A 21758-nucleotide genomic window follows, 5' to 3' on the forward strand; every position below is an offset into this window, starting at 1 on the left:
TGCAATTTAATTGGACTATCATATAGGTTATTGTTTTTTTTGGTGTGTGTCACCTTTGAGGGTGCAAGAAGGAAGGAGCCAATACTTGGGCGACAGTTCTACTGTTTATTTAACGTTTAAACATAGGGTTGCAGGTGTACAAAATCAGGCAAAGTCCAGGATCCTAGGGCTTCAGGTGTAGTATCCCCTGGGTGGATGTAGCCGGACTCCAGCGTATGTAGAAAAAAAAGAGAACAACGGGCTTTAGTAGACTGTCCTATTGTCTAAGACTAAAGTCAGGGTAGGGAGTGAGGGAACAGGTAACCACCACCGCTCAAGCAAGGACATCAAAATAGAGCGACCCGTGAGTGTGTGCACATGAAGTCTTTAGTGCCCAAACAGCGCCTCGCTGCCTACCCGGTCCCTCCCCTCTTAAACTGAAACAGTGCACGCAAACGCCCACGCACCTGGAGAAGCCACGCGTCCTCCTTCGCGTGGCTGGGCGGAACACGGAACCGTTGGCCTCCTGGCTTCCTTGCTTCCGCTACGCCTTCCGTCGGGCTCCCGTCTCCGGTGTCACTCAGCAGGGGCACCTCCGCGTCTTCTTCGGGTCCGGGCAGACACGGTCCTTCTGTGTCCTGGTCGGCTTGTTTCTCCTCGTCGGCTTGTTTCTCCTGGCGTTGCACGTCGGATTCCCACGACGTGATTCTCCGCGGCTCACAAGCGCTGGCGTCTTCCGGATCCACCTCCTTAAGTCGCGAGGCCGGCCCTGATAGGCCAACAAAGTCAGGTGGTCCGGGGAACTGCAAGGCCAGGCTGTCCTTAAAGGGCCCGTAGCTGCCGGTCTGTGGGGAAGACGAAGAGTCGGTTAGCTCAGCCTGTGCCGAGCAGGGGACCCCCTGACAGTGTGTTAAACCATTTTTGCTTGATTCATTGTTGCAAATTTGTAAATGTGTACGTTTGTAGGTACTGTATATATGAACCTTTTGATCTGACAGTGGTTCTGTTTGTGCCTGTTTTTTTAAAATATTGTGTGGTAATTATATGAAAAAGAAAATAAATTTGTTTGGAATATAAATCCAGTGGTCACATGGTACATATTGACTGTGTGATTGGGGAATGGTTTTGTGAATAATCCTGTCCAGCCACCTTGTTCTGTTTTTTCCTATTGTTGAGATCCAGGTTGGTCAGATGTAGGATCCGATACCTTTACTGTTTCACTGTTTGCCTTGGTGGCATGGAAAAAACAGGTGGAACTAACGTCGGCATGCCGACGAGGTCCTCTTATGGCTCCAATGACGTCATACGGTGTCGTGAGTGGAGCCTACCTATTGAGACGTCCTTGTCGACGTGGGAGAGCTAGGAAAGAATTTCCCGCGAAATGCTGGCGCAGGGGGGTATTCAGAAGGTGAGATATCCACAGGCAGATACTGTATCCACCAGAAATAGCCTTACCGAAGGTAAGTATCTTGTTTGTTACAGGCAAAGCATCTCCCAGGCCTGTTAAACTTATCAGCAGATAGTCTCATTGGAACAATGAAAGAATATCTCCAATGGGACCTCATTCAGTTTGAATTGATGAAGGTATTTCAAATATTGTGGTCAAAAAAATTTAGGACTGTTTGCTATCAACCAGACCCAAGGTGTGAAATGATAGTTTTTCGCAAGCATGCACCACCTGTCAGGATTGTGTGGGAATCTGTTTTTGTTTATAACCTGGTCAGGAACCTATGTGTACGCATTTCCTCCAATTCCAATGATACTGAGAGTACTATTGAAAATGCAGAGGGAGATATGTAGAATAATCCTCATAGGTCCTTGTTGGCCAAGACAGTATTGGTTCATGGAGTTGCTTCTCCTGTCAGGACAACAAACACCGTTGGAACCAGCACTGAATCTACTGTCTCACCACAATGGGCATATTCTCCACCCAGACCCTCTCAGTCTGTCAGCCTGCTCCTGAATTCAATATATTCCATCTACTAGACATCCCACAAGACTGTCAGGAAATACTACTTGATGCCAGAGCGGTATCTGCAAATAAAACATGGAAATGTTTCTGTAGTTGGTATAGTCAGAGCAAATCAATTCCAATATCTTCCCTGCCTTAACAGATTTGGCCATATCTGCTGCATTTAACTAATTCAGGTCTCAGTCATGATTCAGTTAGTGTTCATTTCTCGCTTAAAAAAAACATGGAATCAGCAATCTATTTGGTCAAATAGACTTATAAAGGAATTTTTAAAAGGTATTTTTAGAACTTTCCCTCCTATAAGATGTCCTCCTGCATCGTGGAGGTTAAATATGGTTTTGACTCAATTAATTAAGAAACCCTTCGAGCCCATTCACAGGGTGGAACTAAAATATATCTCAAGAAAAGTAGAGCTTTTATGAGCTCTCACTTCAGCCAGAAGAATAGGAGAGATTGAAGCCTTCACAATAAATCAAACCTTTCCATCAATGTAGAAAAGACAGCGTTATCCTTAAAACTAATCCACATTTCATACCTTGGGTATCATCGGATTTTCATTTAAACAAACCAGTAGTTCTGAGTTTTTTCCCACATCCAACTAATGCAGCGGAAAGAACACTTTAGTCTTTAGATATCTGAAGATGTTTAAAATGTAATGTTGAGAAAACTAAACCCATCTGAAAACCTGTAAAATAAAGTATAGCTCGCTGGGTGTCATCAGTAATAATTTTCTGTCATTAAAAACCAAGACACCCATTACAAGGAAATGTAAAAGCTGATTCTACCAGTAGTGTGTCCACTTCTGCAGCATTCTTTGCTATTGCCAACATATGTAGAGAAGAGACGTGGGAGAATAGGTACACCGTTTCACAATAATACTGCCTGGACTCAGTATCACAGAGTGATGTGGCAGTGGGCCAAGCGGTCCGGCTTCATTTGTTCCAATAAGGTAAGACGATTTAGCCTCCTACTGATTTCAATAATTAATAACTGTTTACTGCTTGCTATTCTGATTTAAGCATGTGAATCTATGAAAGATCCAATACTGCAGAATAAAAAAGTTACTTAGTTATAATTGAGGTTCTCCAGTATTGATATCTTTCATAGATTCACAAGACCCACCCTTCTCCCCAACTCAAGCTGAAAAAAACAACTATTTACTCTTGTGATCCAAAATCTAACCATGCTACCCTGGGTGAGCAGAAGTAAATACGGTGCTTGGTTCTGATTGGCTGAGTGTGGGTGTTTTATAATAATGTGGGTGAGCTACTGCTGTGGCTATATCTGATATACATCTAGCCACAGATTCCTTGCCTAAGAATTCTCCTCAGGTGCCAGACTGAATCTGGAAGTTTTTTGCAGAAGAACCCCTGCGCTTCGGTTGAGGGCATTGTGTGACTCTGTAGCAAAGTCTACTGGCTGTGATGCCGACAGAGTCCATATAAGCCCTTCCACAACGCGCTGATGTCAGTTTTTTCTTTCCCATGCTACAACGCGAATCCAGAAAAGCAGTTCCTCTGGCTGTTTTTGGCCTTCCCGTAGTTTTTTTTGTCTGGAACAGTGTGCTTTTTTTCTATGCCTTCCAATTTTAAACATTGTGAGTCTTGTGCTCCACAGATGCCAGCCGCAGACCCTCATTCTGTCTGTATGTGGTCCTTGGGCGAGCACCACGACTCCGAGGAGTGCAACACCTGTCAACAAATGAAGCTGTTGGCACTGCGGGAGCGACAGATGAGGCGCCTGATAGCACGGTTGTTGAAATCCTCTGAATCTCTCTGATCTCGGTCTCCTTCTTGATCAACGGTCATTTCGCTGAGCTGTTCTCGTAGATGTTGTTCATCGTCGACATCCTGGGGTAAGTCGCTTTGCAAACACTTGAAGTCACAGCAACTCCTGGCCTTGTCTTCTCATGATGTGGTATCCCACGACTCCTCACACCCTCAAACTGAGGACCCCATGCAAGAACCTCTCCCATGCCTCCCTGCCCCCCCCTGGAGATGTGAATGTCTTAGATAGAGGTATATATATTTGTATCTCAATATTATATATCTATATGTTTTTTCATACCAGATCCCCCATGTCACCTTTTCGAGATAGTTTTCCAAATAGTTTTGTTTGCATTGTTTTTCTTTTCCACCCTGTCTGTGGTTCTGCCTTGGGTGTTCCTAGTGGTGTTCCTCTGTCTGGAGTTCTCCCAGGACAAGTATTGTTTTTGTTTTATCCTGGCGGATTTGTAGTGGAAGCACGCCTCATTCTTCCTCTCTTGTACATTCAATATTTATTCTCAGCATTTTAACCCCAGTCTCAAATGCTGTTGGTACTCAGAGCTTTGTACTGTTGTGGTTCCTGTGGCTCTGATCATCCGGGCTTTAGCTACTCATGGTTCCAATTCCCACCATGGGTCTGGGTAATATATTGAAACATATTGATTAGTGTCTTTTGACATGTTGTTTTTCCATTGGCATGGGTTCTACTTACCCATGCTTCCCTATCTTTCCTATTTACTATTATTGTCTGTGGTTCTTCCATATTGCTTACGGCGAGTTGTATTGTCCTTCTCAACTGATTTTCTGACTCCACTGGTCCTTTCTGTGTTTCAGTAGACCGATTGGCTATGCATGTGTTTTTTTTGGTGAGTTCAGTCCCACCTCCAGGGAACATGTTCCTGTGGCATCTAATTCTAAGGTAAGTATTCTGCAGCGAGATGCCTTTATCAGATGGAAAAGTGACTTACCTTTGGTAATGCCTTATCTGATAGAGACATAGTGTAGCTGCAGATTCCTTACTGACCCACCCATCCTCCCCAAACTATTTTCTTCTTACCTACAAGATCTGTTTGTTGAAATTATTATATAGTACAACACTACTTGTGGTGGTTGATTCATGATATAGTATGTGGTTAATCCAAAGATGTACCTATCTTTTTGGCACACTGTTTCCATAGCCAGTTTCTATGGCGGCTTCGTGTTTTGGCACAGAAATTAATCACGAAAGAAACTGATGTCAGCACATCAGGAAGAGCTTATTTGGCCTCCGGAGAAATCACATCTGGTAGACGACGTCGCTACGGAATCGCACGACGCCCTCAACCGACGCACGGGTTTCTGCTGTAAAACATTTCTGGGTCCCGTTTGGCACCTGGGGAGAATTTGAAGGTAAGGAAGCTGCGGCGGGACTATGTCTCTACCAGATAAGGTATCACCGAAGGTAAGTAACTTGTCCGTTAAAGCTATTAAGTTTATGTTCAACTCTGTACAGCTTATTTTATACACACATGTGTATATATATATATATAAAAAACAAAGGTTACAGGGATGTTATAGTTAGGCTCAGATTTCACTTGTAATGTTCAACACTTTACTGTTCATTTTATACAAACACATGCACACACACACGCACATATATACATGTGTGTGTTTAAAATGAGCTGTACAGCATGGAACATGAACTTAGGTAGTTATAGTTATGACTAAAGTTTCCATAAGAAAAAAGTTTTTTGTTTTGTTGGTGCAGCTGCTATGTTAAAAGTTTTAGGGTGATTCATCAAGCGGGGGTCGAGAAAAGAGGGGGGTGCCAATAGGGAATTTCATTTCGTGAACACAACTACAGCCCGAACCGCCGAATGAAATTACACCATACTTTATTTTAAAACAGTGCAGGGGACTCTCCATGGTCTCCCCCACTGCCCCGGGGACCACCACCTCCCTGGCAGAAATAATATATTTACAGGGGAGCCTAATGGTTCCCCTGGTACCCCGTGGTCTGCCACCTCTCTGAGATATATGCAGAATGATTAAGGTTTTTTTTGCAGACCCCTAGCCCCGTGGACCACCAACTCCCCAGGGCTATTTAAAAGAAAGAAAGGAGGCAGAGCAACCTGGCCCTCTGCGTGGAGCCGTAGGTGGCCCTGGGGACCACCACCCCCCAGGGTCAGCTCCAGCAATGTCCCAGGGTGTCCACCCCTGGGACATTGCAGTTTGCTATGGCTTAGGGGGAGCACCAGGGCAAGAGTGGTGAAGAAAGGGGGTATGTCTAACAAAGACCTCTCAGCAATCCCGCTCTTTGGGTTCTTACTGGAGGTACCAGGAGGGCTTGTTGGCCCCCAAGGACACTCTCCAACTAAGGGGACTTCATCCCCCAAACAGTTGTACACCAGGAGGCGTGTTGACAGAGTGCTGAGTGGTGGTGAAAGGGGGTGGGGCCTCTGGTGACTTGCCGGTCTTTTTTTTCATATAATTTAATTTTGTATTTATTCAGGGAGGAGTGCTGTGTGACGACCCCATCCCCTGGGGCCGGGTCTATTTTGAATGAGGGAGGGCGCACAGTCCTCCTTCCCCCATTCCCCAGGCCGGAGGACTTGAGCTACTGAGTCCCAAAGGGCATGCGAAAAATGTCCCATTGGGCAGCTGGTGTTCACTGAACACACACACACAGTGATGTACAGTTTTTACTGCATCACAGAAATACAAGGAAAATAAGTGATTTAGGCAAAGTTTTAGGTTTGAAGGGCATTTTGGGTAAGAAAGCGCATTGATATGGACATGAGGCTACCACCCTGGACTGCCCTCTGTGACTAGTTTTCAGAAAGGTCTGGGTTTGGTAGGTTTCCCTAGGTGGTGGCAGCCCTAAGCCTGAGAAGTCTAGCCATTCAGCATGGCAAGTAGGGTGCTATTGGGATTTAGTCCCACTCTAGTGGCCCATTTGTAGAAACAACACCCAAAAAAATCAAAATGTTCTCTATGTTGCCTTTGGGATGGGGATGCCTTGTTCCCCAGGGGTGCAGAAAGACATTTGAGGCTTTAAACTTGGGGGGTGAGAAAGGGCCAGACCCCATCCCATGTTTTATGGAAAATATTCCTTGCATCAGTGGGCTTTCTATGCCATCCCTCACGTGGGTCAAATTGGGGGGAAAAACTCTCTGCCCCTGGGGGGTGGGCACAAAAACTGCGTTGCCCCTTTTGGGGTGTGGTTATGAACCGATGATGCCAGGGTGGGACACCTGCACCCCTTTCTTTTTCCCAAATGTAAAGTCCCTCAGGGCCCAGTGGGTTTTCTTCTTCCTGGGCGAATTAAGGGGGTTTAGGGACAACCTCCAATCAGGTCATACCTCTTATCTTCCCCCAGTTGGGCAGAAAGACTCTATTGACCCTTCTGGGCTGGGATATGGCCCATTGTCATGCTATGCCACCACCCACACATCCTTTTGTTTGCTTTGGGCCCATTTTGAAATCCCTGGTGTCCACTGGGCTTTCTATCCCCCTGTGGGCAAATTGAGGGCAAGCCCCCTCTCTACCCTCACGGGTGCATAAATGCTGGTTTGCCCCTTACATGGTGGGGTAATGTTAATGCCAGCACGGGATGCCTGCACCTCTTACTTTTGCCCAAATGTAAAATCCCTAGTGTCTAGTGTGCTTTCTACTCAGGGGGCAGATTAAAGTAACCTCTTTATTTGGGACAACTTCCTCTTATCCCCCAGGGGTTCAGAAATACTTAATTTCCCCTTCTTAGGTTGAGATATGACCTGATGCCAAAGTATACCACCTGCATCCTTTTGTTTGTTTTGTGCCCATGTTGAAATCCCCAGTGTTTAATGGGTGTTCTATCCTTCCAGGTGCAAATTGGGTCCAAACCCCCATCTTCCTCCAGGGGGGTTGATAAACAGGAGGTGAGGCCATGACGCAATGCCTATTGAGATGTCCGCACACATTTATTTTACCCAAATGTAAAATCCCTGGTGTCTAGTGAGTTTTCTGCCACCACCAGGGAGGCATATTAAGGGTAATGTTGCTATGGTGGCATGGCCCTGAACATGGTGGGCTGCCTAACCCTGTGTTTGTATTTTTTGTTTATTTTCCCAGGTGTCAAGTGAGCTTTTGTTCCCGGAGGCGGCAAGGATGGATTGGGAGCAACCCCACTGGTCTGCCACTGAAGGAGGGGGGGGCAGAAAGACTTGTGCCTGTTTCTCTGGTGTTGAGTAGACTTTCTGCCAACCTGGGGGACAGAAAGACTCTATGGTCTTTTTTGGGGTGGGGGCATGTATGTGCATTTTTTTGGGGGTGTCATCCCTGGTGTCTAGTGAGCTTTCTGCCTCCCCAGGGGAGGCAGAACGGGGGCAGACTACCCAATCCAAGGAAGGGTAGTAAGACTATAGTGTAGGCACACAGGTCCCCAGGATAGTGTGCTCTACTGCAGCTCTACTGCAGCAGTATCCCGTTTTAGTGAGTGTACCTGTATAGCAGGACAAACCAGGAGGGTTGCATTGATTAGCCAAGCATTGGAGATCACACCTGGCCCGGAAGTCCTAGGTGTGATTGCAGGTTGAGTTTGGGAGAGGTGCGGTGTAATGCTTCCTGTTGATTCTTGCCGCAACTTTTACTGAGCTTGCAGCTGGTGGGCATTGGTCTGTATTATCTAAAAATGTGCCTCTTAATCACTGTCATTTTACAGACATTGCAGCCCTAAAATGTGATGTTTTAAAGCGCAGCCAGTGGAGGTGAGCCCTGGGAGCTGCACAAGAGCGAATTAGAAAAGCATTGTATATATTAATACCTCACCTAATTATGGTCACTGTAAGATATACAGTTTTGTGATACTTGGTTTAAAAGATTGCCCCCCAGGCCTGGTCCACCTGGGGGGAAAATTGAAGACGCATAAGTAAATGCAATAAGTTTTGCCTATGTTATTAATGCCAAGTTTTTTTGTTGTTTTTTTTTAACTTTATTTAGCAGTTTTGGTGAAAAAAATAAAGCAGAGCACAGAGTTCAATTGCATTAGATATAGGGTACATTTCTACATAGTCATTCCAGCATCATCATTAATGCACAATATGACAGCACAGCGTCAATCACAGCACAGCTGATGTATTCTAAAAACCCCAGCAATTGACATGTCATTCCTGCAATTTAAGGCGACTCCTCCCGACCCTCCATTAGTCCACATAGACCCAAATGTCCTCAGTACCATTTATCATACTATATAGGGCATACACAGTCACATTATGAGTACAATGCTTCCTTCAACCCACCCCCTTCGGTTCCACACCCTGCTCTTGTTGCGTAGGAGGGGCTTGCTGCTGTGATGCAAGGAAAGCTCGGAACGGCCTCCAAATATCTTTGGGTCTAGCAGACGTCGGAACAGTACAGGCATACAAATCACTCTTTATTGAACAATTCACTAAGCTTTGGATCCATCCAGTTGTCGTCGGTGCTCTCTTGCTACCCCAATAAATTGCGACTTCTCTTTCAGCTAGGAATAAGGAAATGGCAGCAAATCTGCGAACTTTCAGGGGAATCTGCACCACATACCCCAGTAATACTATCTCAGGCAAAGGTTCCATGGGGATTTGAATCATTTTGCATAGAAGTGTATGAACTTCCACCCAGAAAGCGTGGATTCGTGGGCAATTCCAGGCAAGATGTGAAAAGTCCGCTTGTGGGGCCTGGCAACGCTGGCAGGAGTGAGGTCTGGAGGGATCTATCTTGTGCGTTCGGGCGGGTGTACCGTAAATTCAACGCAGGAATTTAAAGTGTATCAGTTTATGTTTGCTGTTCAACGACACTGTTCTAGTAACCCTGCAGCAGGCTAGCCACTGCTCATCCGTGACTGGGTTGCCCAAATCCGATTCCCATGCAGAGCGTACCCTTGCGCCGTCCACTGGCACCAGGTCGAAGCAAGCCCTATATAACTGGAATATAATATGGAGCCCCTTGCTGCTGTCTATCACCAGTGTGAGGGGGGAAATGAAGGGGGTTCCAGTGGATAGTCTGGAAATCTGTCTCGTAACGCTGAGCGTAGTCTGGCCAGAATGAACCTGTCCATGAATGTAGCCTCCGAAAACGTGGACATATCCTCCAGGTCAAAGACATGACCCACGGGAAAGAGATCTCCTAGCGTGTGAATGTTGAATTTGGCTCAGGTTCTTTGCACCAACTTTTCACCAGTTATAGGTAATAAGTTAGCATTTGGTAGTGGAAGGGAGGAGGAGTACAGTGTCTGCGTGCTGGTGATACTGCTCAGTCTGAGTCATACCCAGATGGTAGTGGAAACTGGCTGTATATCTTTAGGGTCTCGAGGGATACCGGTGGGCAAAACGGAGGCAAGTGTGGCAGGCAGGACGAAGTCCGATTCAGGATGGAGGTAGGTAATCCTTGCATCTGGGTGGTACCATGTGTGCACAAATTGCACTGTGCAGTCAAATAGTATAAGTGTAGATCAGGGACCCCATACCCACCCCGGTCATAGGGAAGAGTCATCACTTCACCCTGGGTGTCTTGTTGCCCCAAACTAGCTTGATTATTAGTGACAGTAGAGTACTGAAAAACTTGTTGGTGAGTGGGATTGGAATGTTATGCAATAAATATAGAAACTTAGGGAGGACTATCATTTTTATCAAGGCTACACGCCCCACCATGGAAAGAGGGAGTTTAAGCCAGGAGTCAATTTGCATCTCTAACTGGGAGATTGCCACCCCATAGTTCCGGCGCACAATCTGCTCGGTGTCATGATGGATATGGATCCCTAAATATTTCACCGAGTCAGTACACCAGTCTAGCAGAAATTCCAGGGTCCAACGGGGCGTCCCTGTCGTGAGAGGAAAAATAACCGACTTGCGCCAGTTGATCCCTAGGCCAGAAAAGGTGCCAAAGCGGAGGATCTCCCTAAGTAGTGGGTCAAGATTTGTTTGGGGGTCATGGACGTATAGGATTGTGTCGTCTGCATATAGGGAGACTAATAATGGGCCAGTGTTAAATACCAATCCCCTGTGGAGGTGTTTTTTTTGGAAGTGTCTAATCAAGGGGTCCATTGCTAAAATAAACAATAAAGGGGAAAGGGGGCATCCCTGATGCGTGCAGCATGATAAAATAAAGGAGGCAGAGAGGGTACCGTTTAGTCGGAGTCTAGCTGTAGGTTGTGTGTGTATAGTAGGACCGTAGTTGCGATAAAGCCCTGTGGCATTCCCATGCGTTGCATAATGGAAAGAAAGAAGGGCCATTCTAGGGAGTCGAAAGCTTTTTCGGTATCCTGTAGGATCGCCGCCGCAGGTACTTCCGGGTCTAATCTATGCAGGGTATTAAACAAGGTTCGGAGATTGAAAGCGGTGAACCGGTGCGGGATGAATCCTGACCGGGCAGGTGATATTATAGATTCCATGAGTAACGAGAGGCGACATGCCAAAGCTTTCGCGAGAATTTTATAGTCTAAATTTAACAATATCAGGACGCGATATGAGCTACATTGTAGGGGATCCTTGCCGGGCTTCGGGAGCAATATAATAACGGCTTCTCTCAGGGTAGGGGGGAGCTTCTGTTTCTCTAGGGCCTCAGCATAAACAAGTGTGGGGTCAAGAGGTCTATGTAGGCTTTATAAAACTCACTTGTGAATCCATCCAACCCGTGGGCTGTGGATGTGTTCAGGGCGGTAATTGCCTCATTTATACTGTCAGCTGTTATGGGTTCCGCTAAGAAATCTTGCATAAATTTCTCTAAATAAACTAACTCTATTTCCAAAAGGTATTCCTCTTGTCCAGAGTGATCCGGCCCTAACTTGGTAGTGTATAGTGTTTTGAAATAGGATAGAAATTCTTTCTGAATCAATAGGGGGTCCGTGAGTGTGTTTCCGGAAGTGGAGTGCAGTTCTGTGACGTATGATTTCGCATAGGGCGGTCTGAGCATTTGGGCTAGAATCCAGCCAGGGCGGTCCCCCTCTCCATAAACTTTGGCACTATGGTATTTTCCCATGTATAAAATTTCCTTATCAGCTACTTCCCTGTATTCCAGAAGTAGAGCTGCCCACTTCATGTCATACCCCGGGTCAGTTGTCACCCTCTGTGAGGCGTCCAATGCAGTCAGTTCATTTTTCTAACCAGGAGAGTGTATTACGTAAGTCCCGGAGTACCCCGGCACTTTTTGAAATACATATTCCCCTCATATAAGCTTTGAAACCCCCCCACAACACAGCTTCGGAGTCCACAGAACCTGAATTTATGTCAAAGTACTCTTCAATGGCTACATACAGTTCCTGCCTGAACAATTCGTCATGCAGGGCGCGATTCGGGAACCTCCACTGTCGTTCATACCCTTCCGGGCGGGGAATCAGCAGCCCTAATAACACTGGGGAGTGGTCAGAGTAAGATCTGGGTAATGTTCGTAGTTTGTGGAGCCATCTGGAGAGCTCAGGGGAGGCCAGCCAGTAGTCAAGTTGTGTTCAAGTGTTGCTCGCGCCAGTGTAGTGTGTATAAGTGGTGTGGTCTGGGGCGCGGACCCGTCCCAGGTCCAATAATGAGAGGTGGTCGCACATTGAATGCAGGGCTTTGCGTGCTCTTGGTTTCGGGTCAGGGACTAACCCGAACGTAACGTTAAAGTCGCCTCCCAGCAACGGGGGTGTGGAGCCCAGTCGTAGTAACTTCGCATAGAGAGTAACAAGAAATCAGGAGAGTCAGTGTTAGGGCCATAAATTCACCCCAGTGCAATCTTGTAGTGGAAAAGCGTGCCTTCTACAATTACAAACCTACCGGAATCGTCGTACATAACAGAATGGTATTTGAAGGGGAGTCGCTTATGAATAAGGATGGCGTGCCCCTAGCATAATTGCTATAATTGGCGAAGTAACAATTTGGGCCCCACGAGGATGCAAACCGGGACCAGTCTTTGAGAGGGAGATGGGTCTCTTGTATCAGGGCGATGTCTACCCTGTGTCGAATCAAGTAATGTATTACCTGCCGTCTCTTACAGGTATCATTTAAACTCCTAACATTCCATGTAACCAGGGTAATGTTGGAGGGGCCAGGGTTGTGACCTATTTGCGCCATATCTGAACCATGTTTGCAATAATGAAGAGTAGCCAAGGCCTGTAGCCAACAAATTTGTCAGCAATTAGATAAAACATAAACTCAGTGCAATGCAGAAACATCAATTACCCTCCCGCCACCCCCCACCCAGCCTTCCCGCCCAATCGGAAAGGCAATACCCAGTTTCCAGTAGTTACCCACAATTCCCAAAACATTTGGCATCTATGTAAAGTAACACTTATGGGGTACATGTTAGCGTAGAAAACACAATCTATAGGTGTACACCAAAGATGGGGACGTACGCTACCCAGCGGTCTAGTAACCAAGAACAAATAATGCTATTTATCAGACAAATCCCAGTAATTTGCTATGAAGGAACATTTGAGCGGAAATGTACATAAATCAAACGTACAGCCATGGCCTGAGTTAGAAAACAGGTCCGCACTGGCATCAGACCCACTCTGAGGGGGGGAGGAGGTGACATCGTCGGATGGGGCTTTGTTATTAAGTTTGTAGGTGTGGCAGAATTCCTGCACCTCCGTCGGGGTTTCAAATATACGGGAACGGCCGTTAACCTCCACCCTCAGCCTGGCAGGATATAACATGCCGTATTTTAATCCTAGATTTCTGAGAGTAGCTTTAGCCCCTTGAAACTTTCTCCTAGCGTCTTGCACCATTGTGGTTAAGTTAGGGTACAATGATAACTTGGAGCCTTGCCAGGAGAGTTCCCCCTTTTCTCGGGCCATCCGTAACACCGTGTCTCTGTCTCTAAAGTTCATTATCCTGGCGATAATTGGCCTTGGTGGGAGGCCAGGATTAGGTCTCGGTCCGAGCGACCTGTGTGCGCACTCCACCACAAAGCCCGGGGTAAATGCCTCTTTCCCAAAAAGATCTACCAGGATGGTTTCCACCAGATTGTCCATTCGTCCAGCGGCTGTGTACTCCGGCACGCCCACGAGGTGGATGTTGTTGCGTCAGCTCCTGGCTTCCAAATCTTCATTTTTGGTTGCCACTTCCTTCAGTATTCTCTCCATTCTGTCAACCCTCTTCAGGGACTGGGCCATGCCGTCTTCCAGGTCGGATTTTCGGGATTCCACCATATCCAGGCATCTGTCATGTACTTGGATTTTGGCCCCAAGGTCCGCTATGTGTTTGTCTAAGGTGTCGAAGCGGGCGTCCAGCTCCTTGAATCCTGCCCGCATCTCAAGTAGCAAAGGGCCCAGTTGGCCAGCGTCCTCTGCAGGTGTGGGCGGTACCTGTCCACCCGCCGCCATGTTGTTAGGTAAGTCCCTTTTAGCGTCCACTAGTTTCTCAAAAGGGAGTTGACGTTGATTCAGATCTTTGCGGCCCATGCCGCACCAGCCGTAAGTGGATTATGTGGGAGGTGGGTACTTGGAGCTGCGCAGGAATGACTCTTAATGAAACTGTAGTCTTTAGAATGGTATTCCGACAATCAGTCAAGCGGTATTGGCCCGTGTTGCAGCGCGACCCGTGATGGCGCAGTGGGTGAATAAACTGCGAACAGTAGCATCTACACGTGCTCAGTATAGCTGCGTTCGTCCATGGTGTTGGCCAGAGCTGTGCAGGACTGCCTGTCTGTGTGTTAATATATTGTGTTCAGTGTTCAAATCAGTGTTTGTTGGGCTGTCCTTAACGTGAAGGGTCACACATCAGTTTAGCCGTGGCAGATATCGCGTCGGTAATAGCGCGTTCGGCAGCGCAGGAGGCGGGTGATTGGGGGCTGGGGGGGCCTGGATGTCAATGCGGTCCCAACTACTGGATATTACTGCCTCCACACTTTCCAGGGGGGCCTGCATGATCGGCCGTGCCTTGCAGCGTGTCTGTATCCTGGCAGGATAAGAGGCACTCCGTCGGAGGCTCCCCCCCACTGCAGTTGTGAACAGCGCCCAGGTGGCAGAGCGGGCCGCCCAACGGAGGTCTGGTGTCTGCTTGGGGCCGCAAAATTCTTACCACTATGTAGGGGCACTGGTGTAGGGACCGCAGGGTGTGCACCGCCACTCCTCGCGCCACCGATCCACGAGCCAGGCGCTGGGAGGTAGCGCTGGGAGCGCTCACCAAGCTGCCATCTTGCCTGACGCGCTCGCGCGCTCCTCCGATCTTCTTCCTCGGATATCTACACCATTCGGGCCGGACTCCGGTCCAGAATTTCGTCAGTTGGTGCCGCGCTGCTCCGATGTCTCTCTGTTAATTTTGGGCCACCTATGTACATGGGAATTGCCGGATGGGTTACTTAGAGCTGGAGAGCTTCAGCCCAGCGCGTCCATCCCGGTCGCTAGCTAAGCCACGCCCCCCAATGACAAGTTTTTTTGTTGCAAGTTTCAGCTTGGCGAGTAGTTGTGCAATATAATTTACTGAAACTGCAAAAAATAGTTAGGACTTGTTTATTGAGAAAGGCAATATATTGTGCAGTTGCTGGTGGTAATATAAGGTGGTGATATTAGGTGAAGGACAGAGGATTTAACTAAAAGGAAATGCAGCTCACAACGTTCTCCAAATATAAATATGAGAAACATGTTTAGTATGGTTGTGATGTAGGGGGTGGAAAGGTGCATTGTAGAAACTACGAAAAGATGAGTTAAAAGCTGATGGGAAAAAAAATCACACAGCTCACAAGCGCACTTGAAATACTTGCTGACACATGAAAATTAAAGTAAAAGCGTCAGCCAAACCAAAAATGCAGCTGAAAAGTAATACACATTATATGCACTATTAATGAAATATCTCCACTCTCCATGAAGTTGTTAACTAGCATAGAGTGACGGCGTGCAAACAGAGGAAGATTAGGTGAAGTGTAAAGAACAAGTACACAATCATATACAGCTATAATTTAACAAGCGTGTTACATGTACAGTAGTGTGAAACGCTTTATGCGATGTCTATCAATACGTGTCTCCTATCCGTGCAGTTTATGCGAAGGCCTTCTACATTTCACCTTTTGGCACTCTGTTTACTCTGGGTCAGGTCCCCGCCATCTAGTTCTTCTTGCACTATGCAAATCCATAAATTAATTGTTGGGGTATTTAAAGGCTCTGCAGCTGTTAGCAATGTTGCACTTGGACCAACAATTTTCAAAACTTTACAACATTCCCGAAAAGGCACCAGATACGCCTCTTAAAAAGCGGGTGAGGAGAGAGAGATTTTTCACATCATGCAGCCTGTTGCATGTTGTGTGAGTCAGAGCATCTTTGATGTGCAGAAGGAAAGCCTTGCATCTATCAGTTATGAATTGCCACTGGCCTAGCTGGGCTAGTGAGATTCATCAAGAACAATCAAGCAATGCGTCTGGCCATTCAGGGGGACCCGGGAGATGACTAGCCAATTAAGGGCTAAACGCTTCTTTAAAAAAAACTTCTGAAGTCAGTCTCCTATTGGAAGAAAGGGAGAGAATGAAGTATTCTGGAGAGAGAATTCAGAGAATGAAATTGAGCAAGACTGTAAACGCATAGAGAACGAGATACAGCTCCAAGGAATGAGAGAGAGAAAAATAGCTCAATAACTGGTCGAAGATGCAGGGACATGGTGACTGGAGGTATAGTTGGAATAACTATTATATTTAAATATTAAGGATGTATAACGCATGCTTTTACATCGCATGCTTTTACATCGCAGTTTTTACAACGCATACCATTACAACGCATAGCGCTTTGGGGTGCTGGATAGTGAATAGTCTAATTTACTATTCCAACTCCAGTCCCCGTGGATAGTAGGGAAGGTGTTGGATAGTAAATTAAATCTATTCCCTAACCTAGAGCGCCCCCCAGCGCAATGCGTTGTAATGGTTTGCGTTGTAAAAGTTGCGATGTAAAAGCACTGAGTGGTAAAAGTTGCGTTGTAAAGGATGTTTCCCAAATGTTAACATAGAGAGAAAGGCGGACAAGGAGAGAAAGGGGGTGAGGGGAATAAAGGGAAAGGGAGGGTATCACGTGAGATGAGAGGAAGATAGAACAAAGGAGAGAGCAGGGAGACCCAAAGGCGAGATTGAGAGAATAAAGTACACTTGAGAAAAGATGAATACAGATATCTAGAGCCATAGGGAGAAACAGCGGGACAGTCAAATAAGCAGTGAAAGTCAAATAAAAAGTGAGTTTAGGACATCAAAACCACTATATTTTTTAACTCTGATATGAAATGGAACACCAAAGAGGCATAAGGAGCTGACAGGCGTTGCCATGGAAGTACCGTGCAAGGCCCTCATAAAGGGGTCTTTGCCACGTCACCGGGTAAACATTGCCAAGAGAGGAGGGATGAATGGGCACACGAGTGCTAAGATAAGTGACCGTTTGCAGGTTTGATGCATTACTGTGATTTAAAAGTAATCATCATGATATTGAAATTGGTCCTATTGCTCACCAGCAGTGCTCTCTACACAAAAGACATGCATTGCCAGACGGAGGCCATCTCAAAGGAATGCCTTGTGCTTGTGCACATGTGCAGATGAAACAGGGGTGGGGGGCAGTTTCCCGAATCACGACGAGGCAGGGCTCAGTGTGCACCTTGCTGATCTTTCAGCAGCATAGAAAGACGAACCTGCATGGTCAGGACATCCTCAACGGTACTGCTGTAAGAAAGACTGGTGCAGCTCCTGACACTTCCATTGCTCAGGATAACATATGCATGTGACAAGCAGCTATCCACTGCTATCACTGTTGTTACAAGTCTCGTGGATGAAATGAAAGTTACAGCGCAGAGTGAAAATTGGATCAGACGGTGAACGAAAACTTTTGACTAACCAATTAAGCCCCCTAACAGAAATACCAGTACTTGAAAACCTATGAAAAGTGAGGGTGGGATGTAAGCCTCTTTTAAGATTTATATTAAATACAATAGATTTCACAAGCACAGTGCAAGCGCTGTGCAGGCGAAAACTGAAAACCAGTGCGGGAGACCATGCTTGTTATAAAAAAAAAATGGTACTGCAATTTCGTGGCAAAATTTGAAGATAATAAAACTATCTGAAAGAGACTGTAGTTATAGATTCCATACCGTAGAATTACCCCCAGGCATGAGACTTTTTTCATAGCAGTACCCCTGTGTGTCGGTAGGTAGCGTCTGTCGACTCCGCGTCCGTCATCGGAGTTGTGGTCACCGGGATGACGTTGCTGTGTCTACTTAGACGCCGCCCCAACATGCTGACGTCAGTTCCTTCTTTTTCTGCACCAGCCAGCGCTGATCAGGAGAGAGCATGCCCCTTAGTCTTTTTTGCCTAAACTTTTTTTGACTTTTGTCAACATCTTTTTCGAGTCTTCAACTTCTGGTACATGAGGGATGTCCCATTGTCAGACTGGATTCAAGCCCTGTGACTCCTGGCACAAGCTGATGTCGGTCACCGATCTTCACCTCGTGTGTCTTTGGTGCCTGGAGCGCGACCATGATTCAAAGTCATGCTCCGACTGCCTGGCCATGAACTCAAAGTAAGCTTTTGGAGGCCCGGCAGTCCCTTCCACGTTGTTCGAGGTCCCGGTCGAGAGGAAGGTCGCGGGACCTGTCACGGAGTAATCGACACTCGTCCTCAAAGTCTTAGCACTCCTCCGGTAAGTCAAAGAACAATAAGAAGGTGAAGGAGCACCGTAGCACTTCGCCTTCTCCACGTCTGTCAGCCAACACGACGCGGGACCCGGAGCATCTTCGCTCTCTCCGGCTCCGACTTCGAAGCCCGCTGGGAAGGCTCCTTGCTTCCTTCCCTTTCCCGGAGCGCCCCCTGCCCAACTTCATGCATTTTACGAAGTGCTCCATATCATTTTTGGGCAGCCCGACTCTGCAGGCAAGGCTTTGGGCCCCACAGACTCAGCTGGGGGTCCTGGGCCTTCGATGCCAGCGACTCGGCCTTGTTGCCAAAGGGTCCCCATGGATCCAGGCCTGAATCCGGATCGGTGCCGGTCGACCTCATGGTACCTTCCCCGGCGCCGATTCCTGTGGACAGGATGATTGCCCAAGGCCACCACCCGGCCAAGGGCGACCCACTTTCCTCTTCCAACACCCCAACCCCGGTCAAAGCCTCTTCCTCCAAAGGTGCTTTCCCTACTGCTCCCCCAGATAGTGAATCCAAGAAGCTGGACCACCTTGGGAAGAAGATGTTTTCTTCTGCCAGCTTAGGGCTGCAGTCGGTGAACACTGTATGCCTCTTGGGCCGTTACAGCCATACAGTGTGGGATACAGTTACGCAAGTGCTGCCACAGTACCTGGGGGAGGCCTGGGCCGTGCTCACCTGTGCAGTGGCAGAGGGTCGAGACGCAGCGAAGTTCACCATCCGGTGTGAGCTGGATACCGCCGACTCTCTGGGCAGAACGGATTCCACGTCGGTAGCGCTGAGATGCTACACTTGGATGAGGATGTCTGGTTTTTCATGGGATGTCCAATCTGCCCTTCGGGACATGCCCTTTGATGGCCGTCGCCTGTATGGTGACAAGGCGGACTCAGCACTTCAAGGATTCTAGAGCTACTGCCAGATCCTTGGGCCTCGCGGCAACCTCTCACCCCATGCAGTCTGCCTTTCGCCCCTTTCGTGGAAAGATCCAATGCTGGAGGAAAAATTAGTTACTTACATATAACTCCAGTTCTATAGCACAGGTATCTTTTCATATATTCACATGCAACCCTACCACCTCCTCTGTCAGAGGCTCATTCATAATATGCTCTTCTCACACTTAACAGCCAGCACTTTAACCACATTTGCTAAAGTTCAGGTTACTTCAAATGAGGTAGATGTGCTACTAAACAAACACTGATTAATGCTATTTCAGATTACCAGTGATTCCCATCCTGATGACAGGTTATGAATCAAACATGTGAATATTTGAAAGATACCAACTCTGAAGAAATGGAGTTACAGGTAAGTATCTCATTTCTTATTCGTAGCCTTTGACACTGTTGAATAGATGACTTTCTAGGTGCATACTACATTACAAATGTAGCCCCAGTCCTTTGTATGTAGGATAGGCAGTACAGTACTTTTGAATTTGGAAATGTATGTAACTGTTTTTGTCATATTGTTTCAGCAGTTAGAACTTTTGTCCAGTAAAGTATAGGTACAGTTTTGAGAATAGACAACTTAAAGTTATTGTGAGCATAATAAGTAAATAAACAATGGCAGAGCCAATAGGTCTGGCTTTAATGTTCAAATGCAGGCAAACAGCATTTGCACATGCATTTTATGTTATGTGTTCGCTCATTTAAGCAAGACCTTTTAGCTTTGCCACTACTTGTCTTACCTATGATCCCTGGTAAGAGAGATTTAAAAATGAACTAAGGACAATGACAAATATGGGCTGATGTACTCTGTGTGTGTACCTTTGTTCTCCATGATGTTTGTTTGTACATTTTCATGGACAAAATGCCTCATTGACAAATATTCAACATACACACTTTTCTTGGATGCTGTATTTGTTTCACTGAATCAATGATCTAGATTCATTTTTGTCTCCTTATCTTACTTTTTGTAGTAGATAGTCAACTTCAGGTTTTGAAGATCACCGGTACTCCACCGAGCACAATTCATCAGAGCAATAATGCCCAAAATAGAGGCCATGTTTTACACAAACAGGTGAAAGGTAAACAAATATACTTTTATTCGTGTTAGATTATGCTGTTGCACATCAGATTTTGTGTTTTATTTACTTTGATTCTGTGTTGCATAGTGCAAAAATGATGTGTTGTTCATGCTCTTGAAGGCCAATTGCCCTATCTGTTCACTTAGCCACATTACAGATTTAGCTGTATGTTCATCACATCAATAGTCTAGCCATTACGAACACAAATATGCAACGTCATGCTTGGCACACATGCAGGTAATCAAACTTAAGTGACCTTCATGGATAGGTCTAGTACATTTTGCTATTTTGTGAACTAAATCTTATAGCATATATGTATAATAAACTAGCAATGTTCAGAAAGTTCCAGATTGAAATGTAAAGAAACCACTTAAACATCTAACAACATAGGGACTTGGCCAAAATAGCCAAGATGGCAGAGAGTTTTTAGAGTGCTCCGTGGGTTATCCCTCTTGCTCTGTAGGTATCCTTTGCATGGTGGTGAGGTAACGGGTTTTTAGGAACCCGTTTGGTGACAGGGGATAACACCCGAAGACCTCTGAGTTCTCCCTGTTCCGGACCACAGAAACACGGAGTCTTCTAGTCGAGTCAGAGATCGAGTTTTATTGATAGCTACCAAGTAACAGGTGTCCTAGAAGCACGACAAACACGGGTCATGTGTTCTCAGGAGACTGTTCGTTTTTACAGAACCAGCCTTCTCCTTATATACAGAAATAATAGCTGCGAGCGAGAATTCTTGAGTTTATGATATGGCTATACACATATTTCTACAATAATACAAAAGAGCGAAGTCATGTAGGCAAGCCGGTATTTTAGATGTCCAATGTGTGATAGATTACTCTGCCAAGCCCGGAACTCCCATCAGATATCGATGAAACCCTAATAAAGGAAGGCACCTCCTAGTCATAAAACTGGCCATACACAGGGAACAGGACAGGTGTGTGTTTGTAGAAAGCATGGTTTGTATGTAGTGAATGGTTTGAGGAATGTTATGTATCGATGCTATCGCATTTGGCCACTGGGCGAGGGGCTGCCCAGACAGGTTTGGCTAAAGGCAATGGAGTCGGTTGGGATAGGTCAGGGGGAAGTCAGGGAAGGAGGACGTGTCCTTTTAGATCAAGCTCGACCTTTAATTGACTTATCATGAGGGCAAGACGTAAGATGGATGCCGTTCACAAAATGGAGTCTAAGGGGTCGGGACGGAAACTACGATTTGGGGGTGTTGGCGACCCTCGATTATGACGCAAATGCATGGGAATGATGCCCTAATCATTATCGGTTCGCTGACACCAAATTCGTCATGGTACGTTGATATTTTGTGACACGGGTATTGGACCTCGATATCGGGATGACAACAGGGTCCAGATTTTCAGAACCACAGACCCTCCTTTTGCCCTTATGTAAGGCAATAATCCATATTAATCGGAGTCCAAATCCGTATTAAGGAATTTGT

At 46.4% G+C, this 21758-nt stretch overlaps 1 protein-coding gene across 8 annotated transcripts in view; it reads left to right on the forward strand.

Moving 5' to 3' along the window:
• LOC144786046 (kinesin-like protein KIF19) overlaps positions 1-21758 on the forward strand; it is a 1675385-nt gene that overhangs the window by 1521388 nt on the left and 132239 nt on the right. For all 8 annotated transcript variants that reach the window (XM_078664980.1, XM_078664979.1, XM_078664981.1 and 5 more), the window contains one exon: positions 20198-20305. In XM_078664980.1, coding sequence (XP_078521106.1) covers positions 20198-20305 — 108 coding nt within the window. The remainder of the gene's footprint in view (positions 1-20197; positions 20306-21758) is intronic.

Source organism: Lissotriton helveticus, chromosome 10, assembly GCF_964261635.1.
Source record: "Lissotriton helveticus chromosome 10, aLisHel1.1, whole genome shotgun sequence".
In the NCBI taxonomy this organism is placed as follows: domain Eukaryota; kingdom Metazoa; phylum Chordata; class Amphibia; order Caudata; family Salamandridae; genus Lissotriton; species Lissotriton helveticus.